This window comes from Tenebrio molitor, chromosome 8 (genome assembly GCF_963966145.1).
Source record: "Tenebrio molitor chromosome 8, icTenMoli1.1, whole genome shotgun sequence".
Taxonomy (NCBI): Eukaryota; Metazoa; Arthropoda; class Insecta; order Coleoptera; family Tenebrionidae; genus Tenebrio; species Tenebrio molitor.
In genome coordinates, this window is record NC_091053.1 from 7,301,110 (window position 1) to 7,326,404 (window position 25,295).

The following is a 25,295-nucleotide window of genomic DNA, read 5'->3' on the forward strand; positions in this document are numbered from 1 at the left end:
CCTAAAAGCGATAAACTTCCTCGGTCACAAATTTTAATACCTGGTGCTAAATTTTGAAATTCCTTTATGACTTTTAAATCTGTGTCTCCAGAACAGCAAAAGATCTCACATTTGTTAAAGTTTAATTCAAGACCAATTTTTCTGGATAAATTGATAACTTTCTTAAAGTCGGACAAAACTACTTCTGGGTAATCAGCTAAGGTTCCATCATCTAAATACTAATTATTCAGTTGAGAATGCAAAAATAAAATAATTTGTTGAATGGCAAGACTAAAAATCATAGGGCCACAAGGATCTCCTTGTTGGGCTCCAACAGAAATTTTTTTGACACTATCTCTTCGAAATCAGATACTGATGCAACATACGCCTCTTCGTGACCTCTCGCTGTTTCGAACAGTGAATGTGAACGTGACAGATTTTTTAAGTCATACTGCTAAGTCACTTCTTCTTTTCTGCTTCTTTGTAGAACCTTTTCGGTTTATTTGTTATATTGTAACGTTTTCCTCCTTGACCACAGCCGTTTGCAATCCTCGTGTATGTCTTCTAACTATGTGATTTTTTCTCCCCTATCTGGTGTATTGCTGGTTGCCGCTTTCCCCCGGATTGTATTTTAGCGGAAAAATATTTACGAAACAATTTACCTACTGGATCTACAGAGTGTTTGAAATTTATGATGCCATATTTTGGTTAAAAACGTTAATAACATTTTGAGTTCTGGGGAGTAAAGAAGATGTTACAGCAAGTACCTACGAAATTATCAACAGCTTTTCTAATTAATATTTCTTGATCACATCTAATGATCATTACGGTACTAGATGAAAGTCGTATGAACAATTTGAAACAATTTATTAAATTCTTGGCGAAAAAGCTATTACTTACGTTATCACGTGCGTAATTTCTCGCCACAAGCTTTTAGCTTTTGATCCTTTCTCATATATTACCTTTTTTCCGATTCACCTTACTCCAATAACAAATAACAATCGATTTTTACAACAACGTTTATTGTTAACTTAAATTATAATTCTATTTTAAGACTTACATTTAAATACCTTTTTCAAAATTATTTTAAAAATCTTCTTTTTGGTAACATACAATGCACATTGTTCATTTGTCCACGATTATATAATTAGCACAGATAGGTACATATAACATAATACAATATATTTTCTTAAATAAAATAGGCCATGACGCAAGGTTCTTGTTCTTTAAAGGGATCTACTGCCAGTGATATTTACGGAAACTGCTTGGATGTCGATGGTACTTCTTCGTGGAAGCTAGACGATGATTCTTCTTGCATGGCTAAAGGTGGAACCTAAAATCAAAAGAAACTGTATCATACTCAGACAGTTTGCAAATATTTCCAAGCATTAAGACGGTAGTAAAATCGGTAGTAAAAATTAGTCTGAGAATCAAAGCCAATTGAAAATTATTGCTTCTATGTTTAAGTGTAAAGGTAAAAATCTTTGCTACAAAATAAAATTTTGGAATCCTAGGAAAGTAGTGAGAGAGAAAGCAAAATCTGTAACTTATGACAATAATACTACAAGTTCCAGCACCCTATGCTGCACCGGATTATATTCTATGGGCATTTTGTTAAAACATGTGACTACCTCTCTTCTCAATTCCAGCTTTCCAATTTTCATTTGGTAGGAGCTAAAGCAACAATGTAGCAATGTAAAAGTCTTAAACACTACAAGGTGTGCCAAGCTAACAGTGTATGGCATTTGCAAATCTGTCGTCACTTACAATTGCGATCCAGGAAGACTCGTTCTGCAAAAGAACATCTACGTTTTACACAGATTTCTGGCACGGTTTGGGAACCACCCCTTCCATTTACCTGTTTGTCTTCTTCGAGAGTCGGGAGAAGATCGTCGGTCGAGTGGGGACTGGGAGTTGGTGCAATCCGTCCGCTGGAGTTCGCTGAAGATGTCATCCGGGCTAGGCGCCTCTGCATCTCCCTCTCTTCCTTTTGTTCCTTTTCACGTTCGTACCTGCGGGCGCTGTAGCTCTTCACCGAGTTGTTGCTGTGGATCGAGGTGAGACTGGGTCTTCTCGAGCCTTCACAGGTTATCAATTAGCATTACAAGTTGCGTTCCTGTTTGTGATTGTCAGAGGGAAACAATAGAATAGCTTGGACATACATGCAGATCTACGCAGAAAGATTTTAATGGCGAACATTTAAAGACCACTAAACGATTTTAACAGCCAGAGTATTCATTAACAACTAACAAATGTTGAACCAAAGAAAAAGAAACAGTTTGGGTACCATTTGTTAGCGTTGCTTGCAGCAAATTTCGTAATAATTTTAAAAATGATCTTCTTCTACCAAATAATATGCATTTAAATGTTCGAAAGGATTAGTAAAGAAACAAGAACAAGATGTTCCATCTGTCCGATGCAGTTTGGTGAGCTCCTATCTTTATCAAGGACAACAAAATTATTAGTGCCATAGAATTTTATTCCAAACAGATGGTGCACCTTCATTCTTGTTTATTTTAATTAGATAAATATTATGTATTTAATTAGTTTTTAGATTTTGGTAAAATGTATAGAACTGGCATGCAATACATGTAAAAAAAGAATGTATACATACATGCAAGTCAATGTGTGCGTGCTTGTGTTTGTATTGGTATTTCATGTCGCTGAATTTCTCATACATATTGATGAAATTTTCAGTGGATATTTTATAAGTCAGATGCAATAAAAATTGTAAAGCCGATTAAAACCGCTGCCATCTTGCGTTCTCCATGCTTAAATGAAGGATGAAGTGATTGGTGATGAAATGAGATAATGGTTTGGAGCGAAGAGGACGTTACTCCTCCGTTTTCGACAATTCTCGTGTCGGGGAAGCATTTGGTTCAAGGTTTTTGTCTTTGGAACTGGTCGGATGGTGGTACCGTTCCAAAGCGTGAGAAGCTGGGTGTGCCAAGCGATCTCAAGCCAAGCTCGAGCGCGTGTATGAGTGTGTGAAGGAGGTGTTGTGGTGAAACGAGGATGGCTCTATCCCGTGTACTAACCGCCAGTGTCGTATACGTTTCAGTAAGTCGTACTAGTACTAGTACAGAGTGGACAAGGCAAACAACACACAACTCGACACAGGTGCACCTGTACCGAATCTAGTATCGGCTTTTAGCGATACGTCATAGGATTCGGAGTGACAAGAGAGTAGCAAGATGGCGGCGGTGCGGGCCGCACCTGCACGGGAGCCGGAAACAGCGATTCCGCGGCAACCCTGGGCACTGCTGGCCCGCCGCGAAGGCAACGACGCTATAGTCCTACGGCTCGACGTCCGCGACGTCAAGCTTCGATCGATGATAGGCATCGGTAAGGATCCTGGAACAGTCCTCGCCGATATAGGCAGATATCAACTACCAAAGATACTAAAGTGCCACCAGCTTGGATGGAAAGTGTGATCAAAAAGTCTCGTGGAAGTGCCAAAATCCAAATCCAATTTCGCGAACGTGAAAGCTCAAAACTGTCAATTGTTAGCGCTGAGGGTCATCCTTACTGCACGCAAGAAGCATCAGAACAGCAAAAACATGACAATTCTTCTGCTTCAAAAAAGACAAAAGTACTTCCATTTGTCGGAAAAGTGTTGTGTCAGCCTCCAAGGGAATAATCATGAGTGATCATCTCTTGAAGGGTCAGACCATTACAAAAGAATATATTATGTAGTTTCTCGGCCAATCAGAAAGAAGGTTCATTAGAAAAGATTTGGAATGGTCACGATTCTGCTTGCAAGAGTTCATCTACTTCTGTAAGAAGTTTACCATCAAAAAATATGTTTGAAAAATGAAGTTAGAGGTGTTGCAGCACAAACTGACACTTCCATTCACTCACTTTCCAATTCTAGATTTAGCAGAAGATCAAGAGTTTTCCTCTTTGCTCTCCCGACTCGACTATGTCAAATTTCTGGCTTTTAGTAGATTGCAGAAGCTTCATTCTGCTGTTGTGTTTTGAGAGTTTTTGATCGCACTTGATTTGTTCTTGGGTTGATCAAATTTTCTACTTTTGGGCACTGCGCTAGATCTATGGCAACTGATGAATTTTCCCAAAACGAAAAACCTTTCTAGTTTCTACTCATCATAAAATTTTGTTCCATTCGTACACATGTGGAAGAAATGACACCAAACAGATTTCGAAAGAACTTGAAAAGAGATCGCAAACCATGAATTTATTTTATGTGACAACTCTTATCCCTGCAGCTACGGTGTAAGTTTCCCATTTTGTAACAAATTAAATTTGCTGTTAGAGTTTGTATTTTGCGATGTTTGCTAAATTAGATGTGGTGTATGTACTTCCCACGTCGCTAGGGTTTACCACGCGGTGGCCTGTCGACCCAGATCAAAATTCCTCTTATGTTTAACTAACTTATTTGGGAAAACTTTAACTAGTTGACTGGAGATAAAAGAGATATTAAATTTTCATTGGAATTTAAGCGAGCTGAATCGTGACACCCTTCACGCATCCATTTTTTATTCGGGGAAGACAAAGACCAATCGATACTGAAACTTACAGTGTCGTAGCACGCACACTTTTAAACCAAATAGTACAGCTAAACCAAATATTGCTGGAGATAATCACTACTAATTAATTTTTAAATAAAAAATTGATTTATTTTGCTCTCGTCTTCCAACACTGTTATTTAAAAATACCACAATGTTTTGTTAAATTTTTAGTGGACACGTAACTTATCAAGTGTTAATAGATTCTATTGGAGGCCTCATAGACTAATTATAGACTAGTTATAACCGGTGTATTAATTTTCCCCAGTGACATATAAATCCTAAAGGATATAATTGAATCAGAAATAAGCTGATTGCCTCTCATAATGCTTTCTGATCATTTTATTTTATAATGAGTTCCAAGTATCCTTTCCTTGTCCGTAAGTATGTTTTTCGTCTTCGTTCTTCGGGATATATAACCTGGAAAGTGGTATACAGGGTGTCTAAAAATTCGCGAATTCCGAATTCAGGGCATTGCAGGGGATCACTTCAGTAGTCCAAATATGGAAATAAAAAAAAAAATCGGGACTCCCCCCACATTGGTCTGAAGGTGCATTCTTTAAAGTGCGTTTTCTTCAAATACAGGCTGAAAAATTCAGCGTTTATTGTTATTTATTGTGTAGATGATTGTGGAAAATAATAACGTAAACAATTTTTTGAAAAATAGCTTTACTTTGGAGTAGAAAAATCTTAAATTTTTGTAATTTTTCTTAAAAATGGAACGGCAACGTAGCTAGAATAGTATTTTGTCACTGTGGATATGAAGGCGGCTATGTATTGAACAAAATTAAAGTGCTTGTATCTTCTTCAGGAAGAGCGATTTTTTTTTTAAATAAGTATTTTTCGAGCCCCACTGGGTCCTTCCCTACCACGCTCTGAATTCGGAATTCACAAATTTTGAGACACCCTGTATAACTAAATATATAAACTTTCCCTGTTATATACCTAACTTGACATCTGTCAAAGATAACCTCAAAATTTACAATAAATTAATGTTTTTTAAGACTTTGCCTAAACGAACACGAAAAATGTTATTCAATATTCGTGCGCTGTCAGTTTTCAGGTATTCAGCCTGTTTTGCAGCACTTGGCTGACGCCTCGTGCTTCAAATTTCGGCCTCATACCTGAAAAGTGATCTGACAGCTCTACTCATATGAAAATAACTATTAAATACTATCTGATTTCGGTCGCTTATATCGTTTGTATCTTGATGGTCCCTACTCGTAATTTTGTAATGTGTACCAAGACAGCAATGCTCTGTCCCAACCTTTCCAACCCTCATAAAAGTATTTGTACGTTATAGAATAATAAAAAAAGTTTTCTTAAATTTTGGTTAAGATCCTTTTGAACTAGTCAAAAATTTGGAATAACTTGCGATCTCTTTGCTAGCTCCATCATCAAGCACCGTTTTAACAACATTTATGTAGAAGACTTTCGACAATCGATTTATGGTAGCAAGTGTGATTTTGTCGAAAGTCCTTGGACTAACACCACACCAGGTCTTGACTACACTACAGACGGGTGTACCTACAGACAAAACGAATCTTACCTGGATCGCTCGAAAATAAAATAGGAGGAGCCAAGTTGGCATTACCAAACCGGTGTCGCCTGGGTCCGTACATATTTTGATTAAACAATCGCAGAACGAAACAGATGAGTCCAGACAGGATCGCTATTCCAGACAGGACTCCAGCGAACGCAGAGAAATCAGTCGTCATAACGACAAGATCTTGAAAGAGATTTGGGTGTTGGTCAGTTCGTGGTAACTTGTCGATTGGGACTCACCCTCCGCACAGAACACTCTTTTCGACGGTTTTTGAATAGAAACGGAATGGTAGCCATCTTTGCACTGGCAGATGGCGTTGTGGTGTATCTGTATGCACGCGGAATGCTGGTCGGTGTATTGACAAGTCTCTCGGTAGTAACACTGGTCGCCCAGACGCTTCGCTGTGGATCATATTGCGATGTTGGGGTGGCTTATTAAATTGGACGGTCGGTTGCTTACGCTTTCCGCACCCCGTGTAGGGGTTGAGCTTGACGGGGTAGTTCTTCTCGCACTCGCATTTCCCGCTGGCCGGGTTGCAGTATACGTGCAGCAGTTTCGCATGGCACGAGGTCTCGCAGGGGGCTCCGAGGTACTGTCCTTTATCTGGAAGCATCGATGCGTGAAATGGTCGCTATGCGATACGGAGTCGAGTGAAATTTCACCGAAATTGATTATTAATAAAAAGGTGTTGTACAGGGTGGTGGCGTGGATCACTTAGTCAACAGAACTAACTGATAAAGATGATAAATAGCTCGGGAAAACCTTGCAGTGGCCCCTCGATTAGGTATGCTGAACCGAGTCGATAATAATTGGCCGTTGGCTTATCTGGACTGAGGAAAATTACGGTATTTTGTGTTTCTGGTGCGGCACATTGCCCAGACAAAGTGTTAATGAAAGGCAGAATTCAATAGTCGGGGTAACACTCGGTAACTAGGTAGGGTAGGACCAGCTTGATCCCTTTTATGTTTGATCACAGGACATCAAGCTGGTTGGACATTATTGAAACGTCAGTGAATCTATCGACTGACCGTGAATTTAATTCAGTGAACGAACCTATTGGCAATACTAAAACTTGTTTTGTTCCAAGTATTTATTGCGAAATTGTTATCGTTCAGTTGTAAAGAGCTCATGAAATTTATGCTCTAATAGCTTGATTCACTTAACGCTGTAACTGGTTTCTTTATTAAAATTTGTGCTGTGGAAAAACGCCGCTGGAAGCACTCTTCGAATCAGTTTAGCTCAGGTATTTTCAAAACAATTTCAGAAACCGTAGTTGGAAAATTACAATTAATTGATAATTTCTTTAGCAAAATTACTCCAAACCCAACATTTTGAGTAGTGTAGAGAATAAAACAAATTTTAAAAAACATTTAAAAAAATTTAGTAGCATTCTTTGAATTTACGCATGTTGAAGAATCACCCTGACAGTCACGTTATTCTACTTTTCTATTTGCAAAGAAAAACTTAAAAATATACAGGGTGTCTCAAAATTCGCGCATTCCGAATTCAGAGCGTTGTAGGGAATCACTTCAGTAGTCCAAATATGAAAATAAAGGAAACCCGGGACTCCCCCCACAAAGATACATTGGTCTGAAGGTGCACTCTTTGAAGTGAGTTTTCTTCAAATACAGGCTGAAAAGTTCAGTATTTATTGTTACTTATGGTGTAGATGATTGTGGAAAATAATAACGTAAAACAATTTTTTGAAGAATAGCTTTACTTTGGAGTAAAAAAATCTTAAATGTTTGTAATTTTTCTTAAAAATGGAACGGCAACGTAGCTGGAATAGTATTTTTTGAGTTCCACTGGGTCCTTCCCTACCACGCGCTGAATTCGGAATTCGCGAATTTTGAGATACCCTGTGTACTGAAAATGTATTAAATAGGATTCTAAGGGGGCAAGGCATCTAGGCCGGGCATTTTCTTTTATCCTTATGGATATTGGTATTTGGAAATAGACATAAATCAGAAGAAGCTAGATCAATTAATTAAAGCCGATCGTACTTCAATGTATGCCACGAAAAAGACACTTGTGTGGAAAAGATACAGATTGAGGTTGTTTTCTTTTTTGTTTAATCTGGTTCCAATGCTTTAGAAACAAAAACCCTTTCTCTTTCTCCTTTAACCTTTTGGAAGATAAAAACCAAGGATGTCTCCATTGTATCCTAGAATATTGAAACTATGACCCTTCTGCTAACAAAACTAAACTTGTTTCTTAAAATGACCCAAACAATCTGAAGACATTATCATTGGAATGTGTTCTTGCTCCATTCCTAAAGACCCAATAGCTATCTTCCGAATAGATTTTAATTCATCGATTAGAATAAGAAATATTTGTTAATCTGAGATTCCTGTAGCAATTGCAGAAACCTTTAATCTACGTTTCTGCAGAACTCACTATATGCACAACAATCTACTTGACAGATTCACTTCTGTAAATAGGTAAAAAATTTAGAAGCAACACTGACATCTACACGTCTAGTCGGCAAGCTTTCAAATGACCCAGTGAATTATTTGGTGGCCAGTGGTGCCAAACTTTGATTATCAAGCTACGTCGCAACGTCATAATTTGATCGATTTCTACCTCCACAGCTGATAAGGACAAAAGTCAACGAAAAGTCTGTCGAATTTTGTGGCAGTAAAAACAAGTCCATTCTGACTTTATGATTGCCAAACGAGTGGCAAATATTTCCAATTCTTTAAAAAAAACCTAATATCAAATTGGAATAGAAAACATGAGGGTCATATGAGTGAAAGACATATTTAGGTAATGTGATTGTTTTTCAGAACAGAGCAACAAGTCAAATCAGTTCTTTTTATTTGAAAGAAGATAATGACAGTGGATGGAAACAAGGGGTGACATTACATAGTACGCTACTCACGCGAAAACTATAATTAAATTGTCGACATTTCCAGCTGGCTTTGACAATCTGCAAATTGACACCTATTAGCGGCTTACTAATTAGCCTATCCCGGGAGTCCTACAAACGGGGTTAACGAGGTCACATTAAAAATAACATTTTAACCTATTTCCGATTGAGTCGGGGTGTTGACCCCTGCGTACTCGCAATCGAGCTAAGATCTCAACCACCACCGCAAATATGATGATTTGATTTGTTTACCTGTTGCGTTTCCATCCAAGTCTTCTTCGGTGTGGCTGATCGCCTGACGGACGTCATCGTCGTCGTCGTCGTCGTCGTCCGAGTGGTAATTCCTAGGGGGAACCAAACGCTGGCCCAACAGAAGCAAAGGGGAGTACAAGGTTAGCGTTATAACCAGAGCAGAGAGTTTCATCTCCAGAGGCTGACAGAATCCTCCAGGTTGGCGTCGTCATCCGTTAACATTGTATTGCTGAAAAGACATACTCCTGTCAAACTGCAGACTCGGTTTTTCGGGGCTGTTTTCGATGAGTTTATTCTATCGGTAATCGTTACTCGCCATCTGGTAATAATCGACGTGAGACATGCCATCGTAGTCTCGAATTCGAATTTAGTTATACCGCATGCCGACGTAACCAAATCGGATCTGGCCCATCCGCTGGATCAATATAGGTGAGAGGGTTGAGGGATTTAAGCCCCCCGAGGGTGGTTAAAGCGACAGCTACACGACGATGGATCACACGGGCTGCGAACTGACCAGTTGTACTTACAAGCCTTTAAAACATGTATTGATAAGACTTGATGATAGGACACAAACATCAAAGCACCACTAGCTTCACGAAACTGAAGTGCGTCGCTGTGGGAAGCCGGTTAACTCCGGGTCATAACGCAGACGCCTGAAGTCCGCATCAAACGATGTAGTTTCTTTACAGATTTCTAGATAACATTTCAATTCGGGATTTTACACGATTTCACAAGGAACAGGCATTTCTTTGCGTGAATCAGTCCAAATTTTCTGACCAGTCTCGCTGACTGAATAATTCAATTTGACTTGATCCTGTTACAAACATTATTTGGGATTGTTTAAGTCCACCAGATACATCTTTGGGAATTTTACCAGACACCATCTAACTCTACATCCGAACTATAGTTCATTTTTTAATGCTGTAGAAAAAGTCAGGCAACCAAATATACACTTTCAATAGTTCACTAGATTCCTATTTCAATTTTGTAAATCAGAAGAGCAGATATGGGAATTGGATGTGCGTATTGAAGTGACCGTGGAACCACTGATTATACACCTTGGAGAGTCTGATGACGATTCGGATTAACCAGAAGAATTCGAAGATCGAGAGTTGATTTTTTAAATCAATAATATGTCTGAGTTATCGTTAATTATTGTTTCTATTTACTAACTTACTGCTTTTTTATTCATGAATTCCAGATTAAACACATTATTAAACACGTTTTCTCATTTCAATTAAATTTTTTTATCGAATGTCAAAACCTTGTCAGAATGACGGAGATTTTGAATATTTTGCGGCATCGTGGATCCATATCAATTATAAATGAATTTAAGGTATCTAGGCAGCATTAATGACTGTATATTGGGTTGCCTGACTTTTTCTACAGCATTAAAAAATGAACTATAGTAACTATACTTGAAATGGTGCAATTTAGTTAAAGAAGTAAAATTAACTTATAGGCCCGGATGTATAAAGCTTAGTTAACATCGTGTCAGCTAACAACGTGTCAAGTCGGAAATCCGCCCATTTGATTGGTGGATTCAAATCCAAGGTTAACCGAGTCTTAGTCTATTGGGTTATGGTGACGGAGTTAACTTCTAGATTAGTTTCCATGCTTATAAAATATCTAATTTTTACAAAATTATCTTCTTCTACAAAGTGTTCCAAAATAATTGTGGTATTGTAGTAGATTTTGGCAAGTTCAGTGTGTTGAATTCTGACGCATATTAGAAAAGTGATGCCAACTATCAAGAACCGTCAAAATGACAGGTATATAAGAGAGGTTAGTTTTAAACCAATTACAACTCCTTAGAATAATAAAATGTTTTTACTAGTTTTCGTTGGGTAAACCCGAGGCATCATTTCACTTTCTTGTAATTTTTGGATATTGACAACAGGCAATGAATGACAGAAATGATATTTGACAGTTCCCAGCGGCTTGAAGGTCATGGTAGGTATAGTGTAGTGCGGGACCTAATCGTCGAAAGGTGGCAAACAATTTTTTTCCGATCTAAGCACCCTACGATACCACAATCATTTTGGAACACTTTGTACAATAAAACAAGATGTACTCGTATCTCTATCTGACAATTGTTATCTGCAGGAAACGCGCATTCATTCTACACTCATAATAAAAATACCGCATTTTGCTTTGTGACTGACTTTGTGAGGGTTTACATCATTCTTCTTTGGTCCACACTAAATTAGGATTGTTACCATTTTTAAGGTACTTTGAATTTTTTTCTGATTTATTTTCTTCTTCTGAAAATCTTGCTGATTCATAACATTGAGTAGATAGAGCTTTCATGGTCACGTGATCAACGGTACACTAATTCAAGAAAGTTTTAGCTCCTTTTGATTCTTTATTTGAAAAAAAAATGAATTCTTGATTCTCAACTTAAAGAAATAAAGTAATATCATATTCCGCTCACATTACACAAAAATATTATGTAGGTAATGTAATAAATCTATAAAAATAAAAATACTTGATATCGATTAAAACGATTATTTGTGAGGACTGAAAAATATAACGTTCGACAAAAAGTTTACAATCATGAAATGATAACTTCATTTGCTTTAGTTTTTTAAGTTTTTAATATGTAGTATTATAAAATTTTAGAAAAATGGGTTCCTCACCTAATGCAAGCATTCCACCTTTTGGGGTTGACTCACGAGAAGGGACACTTCAACCGGAAAAATATTTTTTCGAATTTTGAGTAAGGTGCGGACACGTCTGAATCGTTTGGAAAACTATGCGGAAGTGACGTTTTAATGTTTTCTCAGTGTCATACAACAACTCGCCCCACGAGGTTTTTCGCATGCTAAAATCATCCGTAAGCGCCACCACCCCTAGGCTTTTTCTTCCTTGCAATGGCTCACTAACAATTCCACTAACAGATGTAATCCTTAATTTGGCTCAATTATTTTGTCAATAACGCTTTACTGAAGAATTTCTATGTACAGAGTGTGACATAAAAATTGTATAAAAAACTGTGAAAAGTAAACATGTTGTGGGGTGTATTTGCAAGATTTTTTGAAGTTGGATCCGGGTTTTTGGTGACGTAATTACTGGTTGTCAGGTACTGGATTAATCATTAGCTAGTTTAAGCTACCACGTTACTGTTTGTTGGCTTCGTACTGGATTAATCATTAATTAGTTTAAGCTAATACGCTGACATATTGGATTAATTAAATATTTGTACGTTATATTTTTAAATTATACTGGTTCTAATGAAGCGTTAAACTGATTATTATGAGCATTATTATGTTGTTCTTTCTGAATTTTCGTAAGCACCCTAAATAAAATGTAAATTTATTATTTGAACCAATTAAATAACGAGCGTTCACAAAAATTAGTAGTCAAATCGATCGTGGCATCCTCTTTCTTTAAAAAACGCATGGTGTATTTTTGCTTGGCATTTGGTAACGTTCCCTCAAATACAGGTGTCCCACCTAAGACTTCTAGGTCTTATATCTCTATTATTTATGAACCGATTTTTGTGAAATTTAACAGATAGATAATTTAAAGGGTGAAGATTAATCTCGCGTTACTCAAGTACCTCTGCCTTTGAAATGCGCCATTTTAACTCCCTAAAACTAAATTCTGGACATTCATGCAATTCATTTTCAAATGTACCACCATTTACCTCAATGCATTTATCCAAACGAAAGCTAAAATTATTGCTAACGTTTTCCAACATATTTTTGCATTACTTAAAAATAGCAGAAGTAATTTAAGCAAAAATGATATAGGTACATTTTATAACTTATTATTATGTTAATATTATGTCAATAGTATGTTCGGACGTTTACATTTGTATAGATATCTTTTCTCATCATGAAACAAACAATATTTTCGAAATTCGATGTGTTGCGACAATTTTTTGGCACAATGTATTTGCATTTATGGACGTAAAGGCTTGTCTAATATAAATTCAAATTAATAATAATAAATAATAATCGGGCATTTTGTTACCAGTAATTTATTCTTCATTCACTAGAATACCTATCTTCCAAATTTCACAAAAATCGGTCCATAAATAATAGAGATATAAGACCTGGAATTCTTAGGTGGGACACCTTGTATAATATAACCTATTTCGCGAAGCAGTATAAATCAGGCTTTTGATGACGTCGCTACGAACCGTCACGTGAACATCTCGTGATTACTCCAGTGGTTCGCCGCGCCAACTATAGGTACTCGAATGATTGTAGCAACGCTGTATGTCATTATAATTGTTCACTGTCATGACAGAAATTATTAGCGGGTTTACGAAAAATAAATGAATTCTTTTAAATCCAATTTGAAACTATTATTTGGTTACGGTTTAAAATCAAAAACTGGTAGTAGAGATCAATTTAGAAGATTTCAAAAATTAATGATAACTCAACAGAAACAATGTCGATAAGTGTCGATTTCTGTAAAATAGTTTCTTTTGATTTAGAAACCTCTGGTTTTGGAAATTACATCTTACCAACAGCTCCGAAATTAGGAAAAAATCCTTTAACATCTATTTAAATGAATCCTTAAATTTGTCTCACCAAGCTCTACAGAAATTATTGGTTTAGAAATTAATATAAATGGAGAAATATTGGTCCAATGTAAAAGAGTATTCAATTTCATTATAGACTGATTTATAGACATTTCTAGTCAATTTCGTCAAAGTCATCGCTACTGGTTGCCCATAATGCATGTTTTGATATCAACCTCCATCTCTAAGTCATTAAAAAAAATCCCTCAATGACTGACAATTTTCAAATCATTATTGCTGAATTTTCTGGTTCCTTATTTATAATTCGAGAAAATTTCCCACTCGTTCAAGAACAGAGAAATTGAAACTAGCTTCTTTAGCAATGAATTTCCTTCAAAAGCTTTCATGAGGCATTATATTGGGTGATTCAAAATGGTGGTGGATAAATATGGCAACTATGCACGAAAATATTCGTAGCAACTGTGTGGGTGGGGTAGATTTGACATTTCTATGACTCAACAATAATTATTTTCAAAATTGCGCAACTATGGACTATCAAAGAAATGTCAGCTCTATCCTACCTACAGAGTTGTCACATAAATTTTCATGTGGATAAATACACAATTATTTTGAATCACCCAATTTTTTTTTTGCCTCATATGGCAAAATTACACGAAAAAATAATAATAAAGAAGGATTTATATGGTTCCATCGTACCTAGAGAAAAAAAAACAGAATCCACCTCGTATTGCTAAAACCGTAAAAAATACTAGGTATACTCCATTGTTACTTAGTTCCAAAGTATGTAATCAATATTAATTTATTTCTTTTAATAAGAATATTCATTTAGTCTATTTTTGAGGAGCTATGCTATATTTAAGTTAATCAATAGTTTACTTCAAATTACCTGGACCATTATTATCAATCAATAGTTACGTTAATTAATTAAGCAGACCTTTGTAGCGCGCCAGAATTGTAGTGCGCGGAGCGGCCACCAGAATAGCACCCTCGTCGCCTCAACCAGCACCTCCACTCATCTCTCCACTATCTCCCTTCCAACCATCACTTCCATCATCAAACCCTATAAATAGCTGAACACCATGCAGAACAGACACCGAGCATCGTGGCCAAGCACCTAGGGCGCCACTTTGCATTCGGCAGGTCCAGGGTTCTAACCCCAGTGCCAGTTGACCTGGTGTGGTTTTTTTTCAGAGGTTTCCCCACACCATCACGTCGTGGTATGAGCACAGGTCTCATATCACAGATATAGTATCAACCTCTCAGTACCTACCACCTTCCTTTCGTACCCATCCTCATCATACCCATCCCGAATCTTCCCGTCAGTGTGGCTGAAAAAGCTCTGGAAAGCCTCAGAAAGATGTATCCTTCTCCGGAAGAGACAAGACTATTCTCTGCTCTGACCAGAAAGTTCCCGTGTGCCTCAGCACCATTTCTGGAATTCCCGGAACGGCAGTTTTGGACTTCAAGGCCAGGACGAGCCTGACAAGTCCCAAACTCCAAGAAGTACTGAAGAAATTAGATCTCCTTTTGTATGCACAGATGGAGGCCCGGAAGTAGCTACCCTCATAGGAGTCGATTTTGCACGACTTGCCAAGTTAGTCGTCAATTATTATCACAATGATACCTACCACTTCCACGACGCGAGTCATGAAGAGAATGCTTTTGTTCGGAAGGAAAAACACGCCGCACTCCCGTTGAGTCCTTTCAAGGCCGTACAACCGGAGCCCATGGAGGAAGACGTTCTGGATGACCCGTACCAATCCCCTGTAGACTTCGATGAGTTTATAAAGAGTGACGAGTGGTCCGATATAACCCGCGATTACGGACCAATCGTCTCCCCATTACCGCCTATATCCCCACGAGTCGCACCATCGACGATCCATGTGTAGCAACGTCCACCACATGGGCCTACCGATGCCAGAAACTCCTCCCGGATTATCATTTATTATTGCGCGGGAAAAATAAAAAAAATGGGGTTTTCAAAAATATTTATTTATACAAATACATACATCCCAAACAAAGATAGTCGAAAACTAATGGCCTATCCGAGTAGATCCAGGAAGTCTTGGTGTGGGCTTAACCTCTTCGAGTAAAGTCTCATTGGAGCCTCGGGGTTCAATTATAAACAGTGGATTTCGAATCATATTTTCTGAAAGGCAACAATGAATATCAAATTCACACAATCTAAAGATTCTCACCGTAGAGAGGATACTCAAAACTATGATTATGCAATCGTCTTTTTCTCTTAATTAGGACAAAAACCACGACCGCACATATGAGGAGAGCTGTTCCACCAAGAGCTGCAGGTATTAGAATCTTCAAAGGCGTGGTGATGTGTGTTCTGGAAAACTAATTATGTAGACAAATATCAAAAAACAAAAAAACGTACCCGTCACTTGGATCAGTTTCGCATATGCTTCCTGTGCAATTTTTCGAGCAAATTGATTCGTTACAGAAAGAAGTGGGAGCTTTTGGAATACATTTGCCTTCAAAAAGATCGAAGCTTTCGTGACACTTACAAGTGTCAGGTTCCACACAGTTACCATTGATGCATGGAGTTTTACATACAGGTATACAAGTGTTGTTTGAATTTCTTGTGTAGCCATCTTTACATTTACAAATGTTAGGTTGGTCACAGTAACCATTTATACACGTAACGTTACAAACTGGGTTGCATGTAAAATTGTTTTTGCCGTCAAGGGTGTAACCAGTTTTACAAGAACAAGTTTCAGGGGATATGCAGTAACCATTAACACACGGATGGGTGCAACGGGGAATACAAGTATCATTGTTAATACCTTTTTCAAAACCATCATTGCAATTGCAAGTGTCAGGTAAGATGCATACACCGTTTATGCAAGGTTTTGTGCAAACTGGAGTACATCGGTATTTATTTTTAATATCAATACTAAAACCTGAATTACATGAACATGTCTCAGGCGCTGTACACTCACCATTGACACAAGGTTTGCTACAAACAGGATTGCAATGATATATATTTTTAAGATCTTTTGAAAATCCTGAGTTACATGTGCATGTCTCAGGTGCTGTGCATTTACTGTTAACACACGCTTGACTGCAAATTGGATTGCATTGATATTTGTTATTTGCATCTTTAGAAAATCCTGGATTACATGAACAAATCTCAGGCCCTGTACATTTACTATTGCCACACGCTTCACGGCACACTGGGTTACATTGATACTTATCTTTTATATCTTTCGAAAACCCTGAATTACATAAACATGTTTCAGGAGCTGCACATCTGCCATTAGTACAAGATTTACCACAAATCGGATTGCACTGATAATTATTTTTGCCATCTTTGGAAAATCCGGTGTTACACGAACATGTCTCTGGCGCTGTGCATCTGCCATTGATACAAGGTGTATTACAAACAGGACTGCACTGATATTTATTTTTAACATCTTTTGCAAAACCGGAATTACATGAACAAGTCTCTGGAGCTGTACATTTACTATTGACACAAGGCTTGCTGCAACTTGGATTGCATTGGTATTTATTTTTAGCATCTTTGGAGAAACCTGAATTACACGAACACGTTTCAGGAGAGGTACATCTACCATTGATGCACGGTTTGCTACAAATTGGATTACATTGATATTTACTTGCAGTATCTTTCGAGAATCCCAAATTGCATGAACATGTCTCTGGAGCTGTACATCTACTGTTCGCGCAAGGTTTGCTGCAAACTGGATTACATTGGTATTTGTTTTTTAAGTCTTTTGCAAAGCCTGAGTTACACGAACACGTTTCAGGTGCTGTACATATACTACCGACACAAATTTTGCTGCAAACCGGATTACACTGATATTTATTTTTAGCATCTTTTGTGAAACCTACATTACACGAACATGCCTCGGGTCCTGTACATCTACCATTGACACAAGTTTTGCTGCAGATCGCATTACATTGGTATTTATTTTTGGGATCTTTACCAAAGCCTGAATTACACGAGCATGTCTCAGGAGCTGTACATATACTATTTGCACAAGATTTGCTACAAATGGGATTACATTGATATTTATTTTCGGGGTCTTTTCCAAAACCTAAATTACACGAGCATGTCTCTGGTGCTGTACATCTACCGTTGGTACAAGATTTGCCACAAATCGGATTACACTGATATTTATTTTTAGCATCTCTTGAAAAGCCTGAAATGCAGGAACATGTTTCAGGAGCTGTACATCTACTATTTGTACAAGGTTTGCTGCAAATCGGATTGCATTGATATTTGTTTCTGGTATCTCTTGTGAAGCCTGAGTTACACGAACACGTCTCAGGAGCTGTGCATCTACTGTTAACACAAGTTTTACTGCAGACGGCATTGCATTGATATTTATTTTTGGGATCTTTACCAAAGCCTGAATTACAAGAGCAAGTCTCTGGTGCTGTACATTTACCGTTGACACAGGATTTGCTGCAAATCGGATTACATTGATATTTATTTTTAGCATCTCTTGAGAAGCCTGAATTGCAGGAACATGTTTCAGGAGCTGTACACCTACTATTTGCACAAGGTTTGCTGCAAACCGGATTGCACTGATATTTATTTTTAACATCTTTGGAAAAACCCGAAGTACAGTAACACGTTTCTGGTGCTGTACATCTACCGTTGACACAAGGTTTACTACAAATCGGATTACATTGGTATTTGTTTTTAGCATCCCCAGAAAATCCTGAATTGCAGGAACATGTCTCAGGAGCTGTACACCTACTATTTGCACAAGGTTTACTGCAAATCGGATTGCATTGATATTTATTTTTAACGTCTTTTGCAAAGCCCGAATTACATGAGCACGTCTCAGGAGCTGTACATCTACTATTTGCGCAAGATTTGCTGCAAATGGGATTACACTGATATTTATTTTTAGCATCTCTTGTGAAGCCTGAATTACACGAACATGTCTCTGGTGCTGTACATTTACCGTTGATACAAGGTTTGCTACAAATCGGATTACATTGATATTTATTTTTAGCATCTCGTGTAAAGCCTGAATTACACGAGCATATCTCAGTAAGTGTACATCTACTATTGACACAAGGTTTGCTGCAGACCGCATTGCACTGATATTTATTTTTGGGATCTTTTCCAAAGCCTGAATTACACGAGCATGTCTCTGGTGCTGTACATTTACCGTTGACACAAGGTTTGCTACAAATCGGATTACATTGATATTTATTTTTAGCATCTTTTGAAAACCCTGAATTGCAGGAACATGTCTCAGGAGCTGTACATATACTGTTGACACAAGTTTTACTACAAACCGCATTGCACTGATATTTATTTTTGGGATCTTTCCCAAAGCCTGAATTACACGAGCATGTCTCTGGTGATGTACATTTACCGTTCACACAAGGTTTGCTGCAAGTCGGATTACATTGATATTTATTTTTAGCATCTTTTGAGAAGCCTGAATTGCAGGAACATGTCTCAGGAGCTGTACATCTACTGTTGACACAAGTTTTACTGCAGACGGCATTGCATTGATATTTATTTTTGGGATCTTTTCGAAAGCCTGAGTTACACGAGCATGTCTCTGGTGCTGTACATTTACCGTTGACACAAGGTTTGCTACAAATCGGATTACATTGATATTTATTTTTAGCATCTTTTGAAAACCCTGAATTGCAGGAACATGTCTCAGGAGCTGTACATATGCTGTTGACACAAGTTTTACTGCAAACCGCATTGCATTGATATTTATTTTTGGAATCTTTTCCAAAGCCTGAATTACACGAGCATGTCTCTGGTGATGTACATTTACCGTTCACACAAGTTTTACTGCAAGTCGGATTACATTGATATTTATTTTTAGCATCTTTTGAGAAGCCTGAATTGCAGGAACATGTCTCAGGAGCTGTACATCTACTGTTGACACAAGTTTTACTGCAGACGGCATTGCATTGATATTTATTTTTGGGATCTTTTCGAAACCCTGAATTACACGAGCATGTTTCTGGTGCTGTACATCTACCGTTGGCACAAGGTTTGCTACAAATCGGATTACATTGGTATTTGTTTTTAGCATCCCTTGAAAATCCAGAATTGCAGGAACATGTCTCAGGAGCTGTACACGTACTATGTGCACAAGGTTTACTGCAAATCGGATTGCATTGATACTTATTTTTAACGTCTTTTGCGAAGCCCGAATTACATGAGCAAGTCTCAGGAGCTGTACATCTACTATTTGCGCAAGATTTGCTGCAAATAGGATTACACTGATATTTATTTTTAGCATCTCTTGTGAAGCCTGAATTACACGAACATGTCTCAGGAGCTGTACATCTACTATTGACACAAAGCTTCCTGCAGACCGCATTGCATTGATATTTATTTTTGGGATCTTTTCCAAAGCCTGAATTACACGAGCATGTCTCTGGTGCTGTACATTTACCGTTGACACAAGGTTTGCTACAAATCGGATTACATTGATATTTGTTTTTAGCATCTTTTGAAAAGCCTGAATTGCAGGAACATGCCTCAGTAGCTGTACACCTACTATTTGCACAAGGTTTGCTACAAATCGGATTACATTGATATTTATTTTTAGCATCTTTTGAATAACCTGAATTGCAGGAACATGTCTCAGGAGCTGTGCATCTACTGTTGACACAAGTTTTACTGCAGACCGCATTGCATTGATATTTATTTTTGGGATCTTTTCCAAAGCCTGAATTACACGAGCATGTTTCTGGTGCTGTACATCTGCCACTGACACAAGTTTTACTGCAAATAGGATTACACTGATACTTATTTTTAGCATCTCTTGTGAAGCCTGAATTACATGAACACGTCTCAGGACCTGTACATCTACTATTTACGCAAGTTTTACTGCAGACCGCATTGCATTGGTACTTATTTTTGGGATCTTTTCGAAAGCCTGAATTACACAAACACGTCTCAGGAGCTGTGCATCTACTGTTGACACAAGTTTTACTGCAGACCGCATTGCATTGATATTTATTTTTGGGATCTTTTCGAAAGCCTGAATTACACGAGCACGTCTCTGGTGCTGTACATCTACCATTGCCACAAGCCTTACTGCAGACCGGATTGCACTGATATTTATTTTTACTATCTTTTGAATACCCATTACTACAGGAGCACGTTTCTCTTGATGTACATTTTCCGTTGACACAAGGTTTACTGCACATTTGTTTACAAAGGTATTTGTTTTTTAAATCGACTATAAACCCAGAGTTACACGAACACGTTTCAGGTTTGACGCATCTACCATTGACACAAGGCTTGCTGCATACAGGATTACATTGATACTTATTTTTCGGATCTCTGACGTACCGTGCAATACAAGAGCACACTTCTGGACCCGTACACTTTCCATTCACGCAAGGTTTACTGCATTTTGGAACACATAGGTATTTGTTTTTGGGGTCCTTGACGTACCCAGTGTTGCACGTACAGATTTCAGGCGCTGTACATCTACTATTTGCGCAGATCTTTGAACAAATCGGCTCACACAAGAATTGATTCTTGAAATTTTTGCGAAAATTTTTGTTACAAGCGCATTTTTCGGGGGATACGCAGATACCATTCACGCAAGGCTTGCTGCATTTGGGATTGCATACATATTTGTTTTTGGCATCTTTGATGTAGCCGGAGTTACAAGAACATGTTTCTGGTGCTACACATTTTCCGTTCACACATTTCGACGAGCAACGTGGGACACATGCCAAGTTGTTTATTTTTACAAAACCTTTGCAACATTCGTTAACTACGACTTTGTCAATGTAGGTCTATAAAGGAAGAAGTTGGCGCTTTGTTAATTAAGAAACCTCACACTTACCACAACTTTGTATTTGGTTATCCGTCTCGGTGGGCATGGACGTCGCCCACAACCCTCTGTACTTAGCAAGGTATAGGGAACTGTTTTCTTCTTCTGCACCCTAAGGATGAAACAAAATATAGTAGAGGTGTTTGATTTTCTCATGGGCTATGAGTCATATCTGCGCAAACGACGAATCTCGGTCTCAAGTAACGATCTCGTAGATGTTTCTAAGAAAATTGTGTTCCTCTGAAATTTACCGCGTCGCTAAAGTAGTCGATGTTTTCAGTTTTCATTTACAGATTTTTTACTGATTTTGCCCCTGTCTTCGTGCAGAGATTTTCAAGGTCACAGCCCATGAGAGAATCCAACATCTTTACCGATCATATTTATGTATAAAATTTGATAGTTTATCTTATGATTATCAATAATTACATGAATTTTGGTTATTACTGTTAAATTCTTTATTAATTATTTTTGTTATTGTTACATTACTCTTAACATCATTACTGTGATTTGTTAAATATGAACAGACCAACAACAAATGTAAATCTGGTACAAATCAGTGTAAAAATATTAAATAAAACCGTATCTACTTACGTGACTATTTTGGGACATTTTCCATTTTTTTGTTGATGAGTATACGATACAAAAAACACTAACACGACTAAGAATTTAAGTAGCACATGCATCTTTCTGCTCAGATAATGCACATTAGATAGTTTAATAAATTTCAATTTACTCTTATACATTTAGTTATCAGCGGATGTGAAGATATTTTATGCAGAATCAAATTAACAAAATATGGAAGGCGTAAAAAACCACAGCTATCACACTTCAGAAAATGATTCATTGGAAATTGAAAAATCCCTAAGATAATTAAAAATAGTATAGTACGACAGCTGATTTCTGAAAAAAAATCTATAACGTTTAGTTAAGTAAGATTTTTTTGAGGTTAGTATTAATATCTTGGACAAACGTTCGTGTGTGAATTAATCTACGATTATGACTTTGTATTTTGAGATGTTTATATCTGGAAAAATTATATTGTGAAAATAACTACAGTAGAATAACAGTAAAAAAATAAATTGAAAGTTTCATTGTTTAAAGTGTCGTATCACGTGAAATAAATCTTTGTCCTACATTCTGCATTCTTCTCTTATCAGAAAATTATCCTTGTCTTCTGTTAATTCTAAAATCGGAAGTGTAACAAAAATATATTTATTTGGCATAAGTATCTCACCGAATCTTTCTTCTCGTTCTTCGTTTTCTGTATATTCCATATTATGCTGACTACTTCTTCGGCACTTTAAAATCAGCAAGACTACTACTTGCAATAATAATAACGTTGTCGCAACTGATAGAGTTAAAACTAAAGTTCTACAATTTATTTCAAAGTTTTTTCAAAAACTGTTAACAAAATACTTACTTGCTATGGATGATTTTGCTTGAAAGAAAACTGATAGTTTCATTACAGCTAGAACCCATCCAACCTATTTCGCAAGTACATGACCCATTGGTACAATTACCGTTGATGCAATCCTCTGAGCAGGAAGGATTGCAAGTGGTACCATCATCGCTGAGCTCATAACCATCCCAACATTCACATCTTTCAGGCTCCAAGCAATCCCCGTTGGTACAATTGGAACATACAGGATCGCACATGTTTTGTAATGTTTCGTTCAAAGAGTAACCATCGAAACAGGTACAATCATTCGGTGAAGAGCAAAAGCCGTTGACACATTCTTCGATACAAACAGGAGAACAACTGTAAGCATTTTCTTCTAAGTAATAATTTTCGTAGCAAGTACACGTTTCTGGAGCTGTACAAGTTCCATTGGAACACGGTGTAGAGCAAATGGGTTCACAAGTGTAGACATCTTGAGAGCTGAGCTCGTATCCGTCATCACATGAACAAGTTTCCGGTGCTGTACAGGTTCCGTTGGAACACGGTGTGGAGCAAATGGGTTCACAAATGTACACATCTTGGTCATTAAGTTTGTAACCATCATCACAAGAACAAGTTTCTGGTGCTGTACAAGTTCCATTGGAACACGGTGTAGAGCAAATGGGTTCACAAGTGTAGACATCTTGGTCATTAAGTTTGTACCCATCATTACAAGAACAAGTCTCTGGTGCTGTACAAGTTCCATTGGAACATAGTGTCGAACAGATTGGTTCACAAAGATATCGATTGTTTTGACTGAGAGAATAACCGGGATTACAAAAGCAAGTTTCTGGGGCTACGCAGGTTCCTTTAGAACACAGTTTAGAACATACTGGATCACAAATGTATCTATTTTGTTCGCTGAGGATGTACCCTCTGTTACAAGAACATGTTTCAGGAGCTACACATGTTCCATTCGAACAGGGTTTAGTGCATATGGGATCACATTGGTACTTGTTTTGTGGACTTTTTCTGTAACCCTGCGAACAAGTGCAAGTTTCGGGGGCGGTACATTTCCCAAAGGAACAAGTCTGAGAACAAATGGGATCACATTGGTACTTATTCTGTGGACTTTTTCTGTAACCCTGCGAACATGTGCAAGTCTCGGGGGCGGTACATTTCCCAAAGGAACAAGTTTGAGAGCAAATGGGATCACATTGGTACTTATTCTGTGGACTTTTCCTGTAACCCCGCGAACAAGTGCACGTTTCTGGGGCGGTACATTTCCCAAAGGAACAAGTTTGAGAGCAAATGGGATCACATTGGTACTTATTCTGTGGACTTTTTCTGTAACCCTGCGAACATGTGCAAGTCTCGGGAGCGATACATTTTCCGAAAGAACAAGTTTGAGAACAAACAGGATCACAAATATACTTATCGAAATGATTCAGTTTATATCCTTTGGTGCATGTGCATTGTTCAGGTGCTGTACACGTGCCGTGTTGACACGACTTTTTGCAAACTGGGCGACAACTAATAGAATATGAGTACACATTTCTCTCGTATTCACTGCAACAGTATTTCTCTAGTTCATAATCTATATAATTCTATAAAATGAAGTAAAAATCATTTTAGTCTTCTTAGTATATAATCTGAATACTTACCGAAACATAAGATCTTCGAGTACAACAAGTATTTTTGTATCTTGTGCACCTCTTCGTCCAAAGAAATCCACACTTATAAGTTTCAGTACTCTGGTAAGTGCTCCAGTAAGTCACCTGTTTCGTTTTTGATACACTGCCAATATTTTTTAGATGGTTCTTATTGTTATTTTCTTGAAATAAATCTTACTTACGGTTTGTGTCTTGTACAAATACCATTGTCACTAACCACTGAACCTAACGAAATTATTATTATTGCACCAAATAACCCAATCATCGTGCTTCTATAAATTGTAAAATTGAAACGAAATAATCTAATTTAGCGGAAAGGAAATGATGCGCTATATGATAAAGCTTGTATGCGATAATAGGAAACGTATTTTATCCCAAAATATTTTATTTCGTAGCCGAGTTGGCTACACATAATTAGAAACAAAATGCTCCTGCGTTATTCTCAAGTATTAAAAACTATGTTAAAGATCTTTTTAACATTGAAATTGATTATTAGGTCTTAATGTGCTATTTAATTCAGACATTATTTTTTTCATCAGGAAAATAGGTCATTCTGATACAATCTTCACCAATGAAAACTAGAAACATTCTCAAGAAATTCTGTACTTTTGGATTTCTTTGGCTTGCGTTTATTTGACTAGTCAAGACACTAAAATATTTTCGAATTGTTTTAAGTACCTTTTTATATAGGGTGTCCCAAAACTCGCTCCCCAGAGAAAAGGGGAGAAATCTGCATAAAAGGACAAATATATAATCCCAA

General features: G+C 37.5%; 2 protein-coding genes and 1 long non-coding RNA gene across 25 annotated transcripts; 1 reads left to right on the forward strand and 2 right to left on the reverse strand.

Annotated features, from left to right (window-relative positions):
- Window positions 1-980: 980 nt before the first annotated feature.
- LOC138136210 (uncharacterized) lies at window positions 981-11,919 on the reverse strand. Of its 5 annotated transcripts, none has more exons than XM_069055269.1 (9): window positions 11,812-11,919; window positions 9,173-9,401; window positions 6,511-6,654; window positions 6,291-6,452; window positions 6,055-6,234; window positions 3,112-3,333; window positions 1,838-2,058; window positions 1,747-1,770; window positions 981-1,312 (listed from the first exon to the last, which is right to left on the reverse strand). In XM_069055269.1, exons 2-9 carry the CDS (start codon window positions 9,342-9,344, stop codon window positions 1,232-1,234), a joined length of 1,206 nt encoding a protein of 401 aa, XP_068911370.1. In that variant the 5' UTR covers window positions 9,345-9,401; window positions 11,812-11,919; the 3' UTR covers window positions 981-1,231. The 5 variants fall into 5 exon arrangements, with proteins under 5 accessions (XP_068911370.1, XP_068911373.1, XP_068911369.1 ...); XM_069055272.1 differs by lacking the exon at window positions 11,812-11,919 and adding an exon at window positions 9,700-9,817 and having other exon boundaries at window positions 3,196-3,333; XM_069055268.1 differs by lacking the exon at window positions 11,812-11,919 and adding an exon at window positions 9,700-9,817.
- Window positions 11,284-22,074, forward strand: LOC138136212 (uncharacterized). 18 transcript variants are annotated; one of them, XR_011161215.1, is made up of 11 exons: window positions 11,284-11,401; window positions 11,795-17,241; window positions 17,303-17,393; window positions 17,447-18,838; window positions 18,904-19,258; window positions 19,324-19,446; window positions 19,508-20,203; window positions 20,269-20,858; window positions 20,912-21,068; window positions 21,122-21,386; window positions 21,445-22,074. It is a non-coding gene; the product is annotated as an uncharacterized lncRNA (long non-coding RNA). The 18 variants fall into 18 exon arrangements; XR_011161209.1 differs by having other exon boundaries at window positions 20,269-20,543; window positions 20,597-20,858; window positions 21,122-22,074; XR_011161216.1 differs by having other exon boundaries at window positions 19,508-20,098; window positions 20,152-20,203; window positions 21,122-22,074.
- LOC138136208 (multiple epidermal growth factor-like domains protein 10) lies at window positions 15,644-24,828 on the reverse strand. Of its 2 annotated transcripts, XM_069055267.1 has the most exons (7): window positions 24,718-24,828; window positions 24,527-24,659; window positions 22,905-24,469; window positions 22,719-22,855; window positions 22,076-22,667; window positions 21,497-21,596; window positions 15,866-16,008 (listed from the first exon to the last, which is right to left on the reverse strand). In XM_069055267.1, exons 1-5 carry the CDS (start codon window positions 24,798-24,800, stop codon window positions 22,615-22,617), a joined length of 1,971 nt encoding a protein of 656 aa, XP_068911368.1. In that variant the 5' UTR covers window positions 24,801-24,828; the 3' UTR covers window positions 15,866-16,008; window positions 21,497-21,596; window positions 22,076-22,614. The 2 variants fall into 2 exon arrangements, with proteins under 2 accessions (XP_068911367.1, XP_068911368.1); XM_069055266.1 differs by lacking the exons at window positions 22,719-22,855; window positions 22,905-24,469; window positions 24,527-24,659; window positions 24,718-24,828 and adding exons at window positions 15,644-15,816; window positions 16,057-21,446 and having other exon boundaries at window positions 22,076-22,615.
- Between the last annotated feature and the right edge of the window lie 467 nt (window positions 24,829-25,295).